Source organism: Quercus suber, unplaced genomic scaffold (assembly GCF_002906115.3).
Source record: "Quercus suber isolate HL8 unplaced genomic scaffold, Cork oak 2.0 scaffold_859, whole genome shotgun sequence".
NCBI classification, from domain to species: Eukaryota; Viridiplantae; Streptophyta; class Magnoliopsida; order Fagales; family Fagaceae; genus Quercus; species Quercus suber.
In genome coordinates, this window is record NW_027070289.1 from 162,222 (window position 1) to 172,176 (window position 9,955).

At 33.1% G+C, this 9,955-nt stretch overlaps 1 protein-coding gene across 1 annotated transcript; it reads right to left on the reverse strand.

The window, feature by feature from the left end:
• Nucleotides 1-3,003: 3,003 nt before the first annotated feature.
• Nucleotides 3,004-8,891, reverse strand: LOC112012317 (acireductone dioxygenase 2). Its single transcript, XM_065767898.1, has 7 exons — nt 8,762-8,891; nt 5,350-5,461; nt 5,171-5,265; nt 4,569-4,683; nt 4,358-4,482; nt 3,457-3,527; nt 3,004-3,350 (listed from the first exon to the last, which is right to left on the reverse strand). The coding sequence occupies exons 1-7, from the start codon at nt 8,777-8,779 to the stop codon at nt 3,284-3,286; spliced, it is 603 nt and encodes a 200-aa protein (XP_065623970.1). The 5' UTR covers nt 8,780-8,891; the 3' UTR covers nt 3,004-3,283.
• Between the last annotated feature and the right edge of the window lie 1,064 nt (nt 8,892-9,955).

A 9,955-nucleotide genomic window follows, 5' to 3' on the forward strand; every position in this document is an offset into this window, starting at 1 on the left:
AAATTTTGCCTTTGCACTTCTATTAGAGATTGATAAAATAAGGATACCTAGTATGTTCCTAATTTTAAGGGATAAGGATAAGGAATGAATGTTTAAAATTTAGTAACTGTTACCACCATGCACTTTTGGTGTAATAGTCACTCCACAAGTATAAGTATTTGTGAGGTGTAGAGGGTAAGGGCCGGGGTTCAAGTTTGCAGGAGAGAACTTCACACACATATATATTTAGATTATGCTAGAGTAAAATTTTCATCTTATATAAAATAAAATAAAAAAAATCTAGTAACTACTCTACTATCTTTTCTTTTAATTAAAAAATTAAACAAAAAAATTTTGTGAGTAGAAGAGATTTATGGGAGACAATTAGGAAAAACTAATTGTTTAAAATTTAGCTAAAATTTAGGCTTTTTTTTTTTTTTTTGAGAGAGAGAGAAGAGAGAGAGAGAGAGAGAAACTGTTTTATTTACTTAAAAAAAAATTAACTAAAATTTAGGAGTTTTTAAATTAGCAATTTTACATGCAAACCTAAGGTGAATTTGAGAGTATTTTTGGCACACAAAAATAGGAGTCCAATAAGGTGAATTTAAGAGTATTTTGAGCACACCAAAATAGAAGTCTAAAATCTATTTTAGGCCATTAGATGAGTCTAGTTTTAGCATAATAGGCTTCAACATTTTTTTTTTGGGTAAACATTATTAATATTTTATAATAGGACATTGGATGAGTGTAGAGCCGCACCGAATATGCCCAACAGAGCCAAATTTCAAAAATGATATCAGGCTTGAAAAGAGTGATTTGGGTCCAGATCTAACTTTATTGATAAGACGTATATATTTGTGATTCCTTTTTCTTTTTGGGTGGGAATCCACCAGAAATTCTAAACAAAAATTATTTCGCCCAATATTTAAAAGGCCTAATAGTAATGGACGAAAGTCCTTCCCTGGTCACTCAATTTGACTTCACACCCACTAGTTGAATCAACCAATCATTGGGAGTTTAGTTCAGTTTTTTATAAAATTATATAATAAAAAATTGAAGTTTTTGGAAAGTACATAAGTGTATATTTTGATAAAAATTATTAAAAAATACTTTTTGAAAAAATTGAGTGTTTGACTAACATTTATAAAAGTGGCAGTTTGATAGATAAATTACCAAAAAAGACCATGTATATATAAAGAAGTTTATTTCATAAATTTTTTTTTTTTGGATGTGAGTTTGTTTTATATTTAAATTAACTACTTCATCATACTTAAATCAATTTTTCTCTTTCTAAAAAATTATTTTTTTTCTCACCAATATTAGCTAATAATAACCTACTACTTAAGATTTATTGTGAAAGTATTGTGAAAATATTGTGATAAAAATTGATACTAATTTTAATTTTAACGTACTATTAAAATTATTTTTTTCTCTTTCTAAAAAAATTATTATTTTTCACCAATATTAGCTAATAATAACCAACTAAAGATTTATTGTGAAAATATTGTGATAAAAATTGATACTAATTTTAATTTTAACATACTATTAAAATTATTTTTTTCTCACCAATATTAGCTAATAATAACCTATCCCTTAAAATTTATTGTGAAAGAATTGTAAACATATTGTGATAACATTTCCTTCTTCTTTTTTCTTCTTTTTTTTCCCTCTTTTTTTATCCTCCACACATGGCATTTATTTCTTTCTTTTTTCCCATATTTTTTTTTTTTTTTTTTTCTTAGCACTTCGTCTGTTGGTTCTTGGTGAAATCGATAACGTCCTTGGTTCTAGTGATGCAGAATCCATCAGAGTGAGTGACGAAGATGAGGCGGTGGAGTTCGGAGACGATGAGTGGCTGAGAGGGAAGGGCTTGGAGATCAAAAATGAAGTCGGAGTCGGAGTCGGAGTTGAAGGGTTTGATTGGGAGGGGTTCGCCGATTTGATCGAAGTAGAAGTCGGTGTTGTTGACACATTCGCCTTCAATTTCGTCTTGTAATTCTATCATTATGCTATATTCCGATTTTTTTTTTTTTTTCCTTAGCTGATTTGAGAATTTGTTATAGATTTTTTTTTGTGTTTGGATTTGAAAATTTGTTATTAAGAGGGCAGAGCAGAGAGATGAGAGGAATGAGAAATGGTGTAAAAGAGTAATTTGATAATTGCCTGGTGAGTCCAACGGATAGATTTCAAACGCGCACGGGGCTTTTTCCAAAATAGAGCTCTAAGCTCCTTTTCGAATCTGCGCATTATCTTTACAAACCCAAAACGCAACATTTTTCAAAAAGTTGCATTTTATGCTGAACCAAACAGGCTTTGGACTCTAGCTTTCTTCAAAACGTGCGCTTTAGCTTCTAAAAGTTGAAACAAACAAGCACTTAAAATCAAGAATTGTGCTACATGTACGCAATGTTCTAAAAATACCAAACCAAACCAATTGGTTCAACCGAGAACTATATCTAACCAATCTAGTAAAAACCAAAAAAATCGGTAGTTAAACAGTAACCACCGGTTCAACCAATTAATACCCAAAACCAAACACATTTTCAGTTCTTTGATTGTTCCCGGTTTTTAAAACATGTACAGATATACTACAAGTTTTACACTTTTTTTTTTTTAATTTTTGTTTTTTAGGAACAGCTTTTTTAAAAGCACAACTTTTTCAAAAAGCTAAAATACAACCAGCAATACAATTCTTATTCCATATTTCCATCTATATATTATGTCTATCAGTACATATTTTTAATCCATTTACAGGAAATGACAGGGAAAGATACACGGTTTATATTTGTAAGTAAGCAACTGCATGCTACACGAGCATAGTAGATATAGAGGCCAGACAAGGTAACCACACGTGCATACCATACCATACCATACCATACCATACATAGGTAAATTTATTACAGTTCTTTGATTGTTCCCGGTTTTTAAAACATGTACAGATATACTACAAGTTTTACACTTTTTTTTTTTTAATTTTTGTTTTTTAGGAACAGCTTTTTTAAAAGCACAACTTTTTCAAAAAGCTAAAATACAACCAGCAATACAATTCTTATTCCATATTTCCATCTATATATTATGTCTATCAGTACATATTTTTAATCCATTTACAGGAAATGACAGGGAAAGATACACGGTTTATATTTGTAAGTAAGCAACTGCATGCTACACGAGCATAGTAGATATAGAGGCCAGACAAGGTAACCACACGTGCATACCATACCATACCATACCATACCATACATAGGTAAATTTATTTAAACCAAGACATGTTTGTTTAAGCCAATTTTAGAAGCAACTTAAGATATTAGGCAGCTGCATCAACAGCACGATCACCAACTTCTTTCTCCACAAAAGTTTTAAGGTATTCCTTCCTGCACAAAAGAAAACCACTGTAATCAAGAAGGCCTTTTGAATGCCCTATTGGCCACAGGATACAAGTGGTGCTGTTCATACAGTAGAGAATAGATGACAACATACCTTGCAGGCAGATCATCATGAGGACGATTGAATGGAGTCCAAATTGGATCACCAATAAAGAGCCGCATTGCCTGAATAAACAAATTTATAAGAGAGTAAGATACCTTTCTTTTATAGGTATAAATAATTTTATTGAAACGTGATTGCCTAGTGAAAATAGACACGAAGTAGCCTAGAGAATTATAAGAGAGTAAAGATAGCATAAGAAACGTGAGATAATAAGATACAAAGAGAAACATTCAAATCATTAAAAGCATGGCCACAAGGCCAGAGTGACCCATCCAAGGCATGTAACCAATGCCTTCGGATATTATAATAATTAATCCTTTTTTTTAATTTATTTGATTGCTAATTTATACAAGCAACCAATGGGTCTAGAACACCTGATAAAAGGAGGGAGGTCATATTTGAACTACAGCTCATCAGCCATATAATTAATCTAATACTTCCAAAATGTCCAAGACTTGCATATGTGCAGTGTCCAAAGTCTTGCTGTGTCTGTCCCAATTAAATGTTGTGCAGCATAAGGACTTAGTCAATAGTAAACTATGATTAACTAAAATACATGAGTTTTTAATTTTTCAAACTACTGAATAGCTAAAAAAAAGGGGGCAGCATAAGAAGTTAAGATAACAAGACCACTCAACAATATTCCATGTAAAGAAATACAAATGTCTCTTGACATAAGTGTAAACATATTGGCAACAATGGTGCATATGCTAATGCATGTATTGAAAAATAAATAAGAATTACTGGTAATAAAGGTGTAGTGATAGACAGAAGGGAAGAATAATGGAGTATGCTTGAGGGTTCATGGGTAGATTCTAGGTTGTTGTCAAACTGTTTTTTGTCAGAACATGCAGAAGCTACTTTTATGCTCTTGCATGTATCATGCCAATACCTTGATATAGTTGTCTGAATCCAAAGTAAAGCGATGATAAATTCCAGCAGGCAAAATGATCATGCCCCCCTTCTTTACCCATACACGAATCCATTTGTCATTACGATCCCTGACATCAAAATAACCTTCACCAAAGAGCAAGCAGTCAACAACCTGAACCCTTTTGGTAATGTAGAAATTGTAAAGCAAATTAAAGAACAACTAATCCTACCACTTCCCGCTACAGCATAGCGGATCTCCTCATCCGTGTGAAGATGTTCCTCAAAAAAGCTTTTGATCTTCTCTTCATAGTTAGGCAGCTTTTCTGGGGAAACCTCACAGAAGTCCTGTAGAAGAGGTTTATCTAAATAAAATTTATTTGAAGAGAGATATTTTCAATCTGTACATTTATTGCCAGATACCCAATTATGAGCATTCAAATGGAAGAATGAATGGGACACATATTAACACCCTTGTTCCATAGGGCCAACAGGTTCTTAAATGCAATGCGTGGTGTTTTACATCATCAAGCTAACAAATATATCTGTATTTAATAATTTAATTAATTTTATCAAATAAAAAAGTAAACTCAAATACATAGGTAGTGTATTAAAATTACTCCAAAAGATTCACATATCAAATTCTTGGATTTATATAGAATAACTTCCTGTATTTCTCTTCAACAAGTCAGAGAGATAGACCATGTAGAAAATCAACATATAATTCAAGCACAATATTGTCTTGCAAGAACACTCAACACACACACACAAGGTATAAAAATGTAAGTCAGTGTGACAAACTAAACAACTATAGTCACAAGTTATTTTGACAAACCATGTAGGAATAACCACGTGATTCACGAATCTTCTTGAACTCCTCATCAGTTTCGTAGTTATCAGCATCTAGTCTCCAGCTGAGTACTCCAAGTTCTACAAGTCAACATAATGGCTCCAAAAGTCAACGACCCAAATATTAATAATTGAATGATTACCCCATTCTTTAAAGATGCTCACCCGCAAGTTGGTCTAGGGACACAAATTCCTTCGGTTCCTTGTGATGGGGGAGTCTCTGGTCTTCATCACTATCATCCATGTACCATGCCTGGAGAACTTCCTCTCTAGGATCCTGTGGATATTTAGAGTTAGAGACGATAACTTATGACAGCAAAAGGGGGCCATGCTAAACAATGAATTCAAACAATTTTGTCTAACATGAAAGTTGTGCAGTTCAAAGAACCACAAAAAAACCATCTGATACAGGGACTCCTCAGTCCTCATTCTGATGAACACCCTTTGAATTAAAGCACTGTATTACCATTCATCATAACAAGTCATTGTGTTATGATGTGGTACACATTTAGGAATGATTTTGAGCATAGCAGAATAAGAATTTTAGTCACGGAATTAAATGTTTTGTGGGTTTAACTCAAAAGTTCCAGGCCTAGTTTGCTGCAAGCAGCCAAACAGGTTTAGGTTCAAATGCTTCAGGACAAAAGAAAATAGAAGAAAAAGAAAGCAATTACACATAGGTTTCTTATGCAATCACACCCTCAAGAAGCTTCAGAAAAAACTGCTGGAATTAAAAAGTATGCAGCTATGACCTTAAGAAATCACAATGTAAATAAAAATTTTAAATTCCTTCAGTCTATGCACTTGCAATTCCATGAGCTTCTTGCTGCCTGTATTACTATCAATCCTGACATAAAACATCTCACAGCAAAACTTTCCTAATCAGTTTGTTCTGCCCATTCTTTCTAAACAACTCATCTCCAAGCAAAATTTGTAGTAATATATTAACAGAATTAGAGACCACAACTAATGCCAAGATTAAACAGCTACAATTCCATTGCATAAACCAAAAACACCATTTATTAGCAGTATCAACAAAATACAGTAATTGATGCTTGTAAATTTAAAATAACAAATACACTGCTAAAATGTTTCTGCACATTATATTGGTTGGGATTTATTTGACCTAACACCTGACATCCTCGCATAGAACAAAAGAGTTTTCAAGTCCAAAACACCTGATTCTGAACTAGGTGTACCTAACTTAAAACTACCTTAGAAAATAAAAACCTAATAATTTTCATTAATATCTGTCAAATTGATTGTAGTAGTAAATTATAGAATATCTAAACCTGCTGATCAGGTTAAGGACCTAAGATGTTAATTTGAAGTACTAAGACAACCAGTGTTGATAACTACATAGATTTAGAAAACTAGACAAAGACTACTCTAGGATGGGAAAAAGAAGAAGATGATGAGGGAGGTTCATAAGGTTTTCTTTGCATTCAATATGGAGATTCTAGATCACATAGGGGGTTGATAAATCAAATCCAAACCATCCATGCTATCCTGGTCCATTGCAACCAGGGAAGAGGATTGTTCCCCTGTTCATTTCAATCTTACATCTCACCATAACATTTATATGAATGCCAAATGTTAAAAGATAAACATGTAATCTTCCCCACTATTGCATTAAGACTCTTGACATGAGAGAAATGCTAGCCATGAAGTTGTGACTGTGGCCAATAAAACTAAGTCAAATGCGACACGTATGACCTAACTCGATGACCTCATTCACATGAACAGTTTGTTTGGATGGAGGGGTAGGAGAAGAGAGTAGAGTAGAGTGAATGGGAGGGGTATGGTTTAATGAACCTTGTTTGGATGTCAATTTATATGAAATTCCCCTCCCCTCCCCTCCCCTCTCCCTACTTAATTTTTTAAACATCCAAAAAAGGGGGAGGGATATCAATTCCCCTTCCCCCTACTTAATTTTTAGGCTTCGTTTGAAAGGAATGAATGGAATGAAATAGAAAGGAATAAAAAGAATAATTTTAGAATATTTTTTCCTTCCCTTCCATTGTTTGGGTGTTTTAATAGAGGGAATGGAAAACTTATTCTCTTATTTGGGAGTTTAAGTAAGAGGGAATAAAATGGGTAGGAAAGAACACTTATTCCTCTCTATTCTCTTAAAACCTCAAATTTTCATTCCCCCCGAAATTTGGAGGAATAGGATGGAATGAAATTAAATTTAATGATTTTTTTATTAAAACTTCAAAATACCCTATATATTCAACCCTTTATTTTAAACAGGGGTCTAATAGTAATATTGTCATAAAATAATTCCATTCCATTCCCTCCATGTTGCTCCCGAACAAAATTACTTACATTCCATTTATTTTCATTCATTTCTATTCCTTTATTTTAAACATCCAATTAAGGTTACTTCCATTCCATTTCATTTTTTTCCATTCATTTCTATTCCCTTATGATCATTCTATTCCATTCCCTTATGAACTCCCAAGCAGAGCCTAAAACATCCAAACAATGTGAAGGGGTAACCATTCCCTCCACTCTCCTTAGTCTCCTCTCCTTTCCCTCCTTACACCCTCTACTCTCCTCTCCCTCCAAACTTCCAAAAGTAGTGGTAGTGCAGACTGCAGAGAGAGAATCTGCTGTTGTGTTTGGCAAGCACTCCTTCAAATACAATGTATATGGAAAAGGAAAATATTTCACAAAACTATGGAAAGGCTTCAGATTAAAAATAACCTTCCAAACACAACCAGTATCATCATATGTGACCAATTTTAACTTTCAGATTTACTGCATTTCATAGACAAGCAAATAACTTCAACAACAATATTAAACAAATCTGTAACTAAGATTAAAAAGCTGTCTGCTTGCACACATATTGATAAAGGAGCTGTCTTTTATTATATCCAAAGTTACTTTCTTTTGTTAAAATTCTATTAAAATTTATTTTCTATATTTCCAATCAAGCAACTTGTCATGCATGCTCCATCAAAGTTAATCCAATGCCAACTTTTTAAAATTCCCCCAAAAAACTGATCCAAGCCGTACACGTGAAAACAATCCCATAATTTGACACCCAAAAAAACACAAAATATCCATAATCAAGTAAAGAATCCAACCTTGTACAAACAAGTATCTCAACTATCAAACAAGTTTCACACGAATAATGAGCTGAAACCAGAACATTTGAAATCCTAATAATAAAGATTAAGCACTACAATTCATCAACTAATCACTTGAATAAAAAGCATCAGCCAAAAAACTATATGGGTTTTTGTACCATTTCCAAAAACACATCAACCCTCAAAAAGATTTTAAAAAATTAAGCCAAAAAGGCAATTTAGAGAACATAATTCAACCAATTCACACAATCCTACATAATTCTCAACCCCAATAAAGTAATTCCTAGATACCAGATGTATCAAAATAATCTAAAAAGTAATGATCAAAAAAAAAAAAAAAAACTCTTGGGGAGAAAAAAATTTAAGGTACAAATTCAAGTGAATGAAATTAAGATTATATTTACAAAGAGAAGATTTTTCTCGGGAAAAATTAAAACTTTCTAGAGAAACAAACAGAAAGATATGAACTTTACAGAGGTTACCTTCTCTGGGGCACCCATAGTTTGTAAATTGTTTTGAAATCTTTGTGAGCTTTGTTTTTGATAATCTTAATCGCTTTCTGAGCTTTGTGGCTACGCGAGAAGCTGAGACGGACTTATAAATATTGAGTGGTAATTTTTGGAAAGACGAAAATGTCCTTAAGTTGTTTACGAAATCTGAGGGCTTGTGGTTGTGGGCTCGTCCAGGTGAATTGAATCGGAGATGGGTTAGTGGGGGTATTATAGTCATTTTGAGTTGAACGAAAGCCGTTGAGATTATGATCATTCTATTCCATTCCCTTATGAACTCCCAAGCAGAGCCTAAAACATCCAAACAATGTGAAGGGGTAACCATTCCCTCCACTCTCCTTAGTCTCCTCTCCTTTCCCTCCTTACACCCTCTACTCTCCTCTCCCTCCAAACTTCCAAAAGTAGTGGTAGTGCAGACTGCAGAGAGAGAATCTGCTGTTGTGTTTGGCAAGCACTCCTTCAAATACAATGTATATGGAAAAGGAAAATATTTCACAAAACTATGGAAAGGCTTCAGATTAACAATAACCTTCCAAACACAACCAGCATCATCATATGTGACCAATTTTAACTTTCAGATTTACTGCATTTCATAGACAAGCAAATAACTTCAACAACAATATTAAACAAATATGTAACTAAGATTAAAAAGCTGTCTGCTTGCACACATATTGATAAAGGAGCTGTCTTTTATTATATCCAAAGTTACTTTCTTTTGTTAAAATTCTATTACAATTTATTTTCTATATTTCCAATCAAGCAACTTGTCATGCATGCTCCATCAAAGTTAATCCAATGCCAACTTTTTAAAATTCCCCCAAAAAACTTATCCAAGCCGTACACGTGAAAACAATCCCATAATTTGACACCCAAAAAAACACAAAATATCCATAATCAAGTAAAGAATCCAACCTTGTACAAACAAGTATCTCAACTATCAAACAAGTTTCACACGAATAATGAGCTGAAACCAGAACATTTGAAATCCTAATAATACAGATTATGCACTACAATTCATCAACTAATCACTTGAATAAAAAGCATCAGCCAAAAAACTATATGGGTTTTTGTACCATTTCCAAAAACACATCAACCCTCAAAAAGATTTTAAAAAATTAAGCCAAAAAGGCAATTTAGAGAACATAATTCAACCAATTCACACAATCC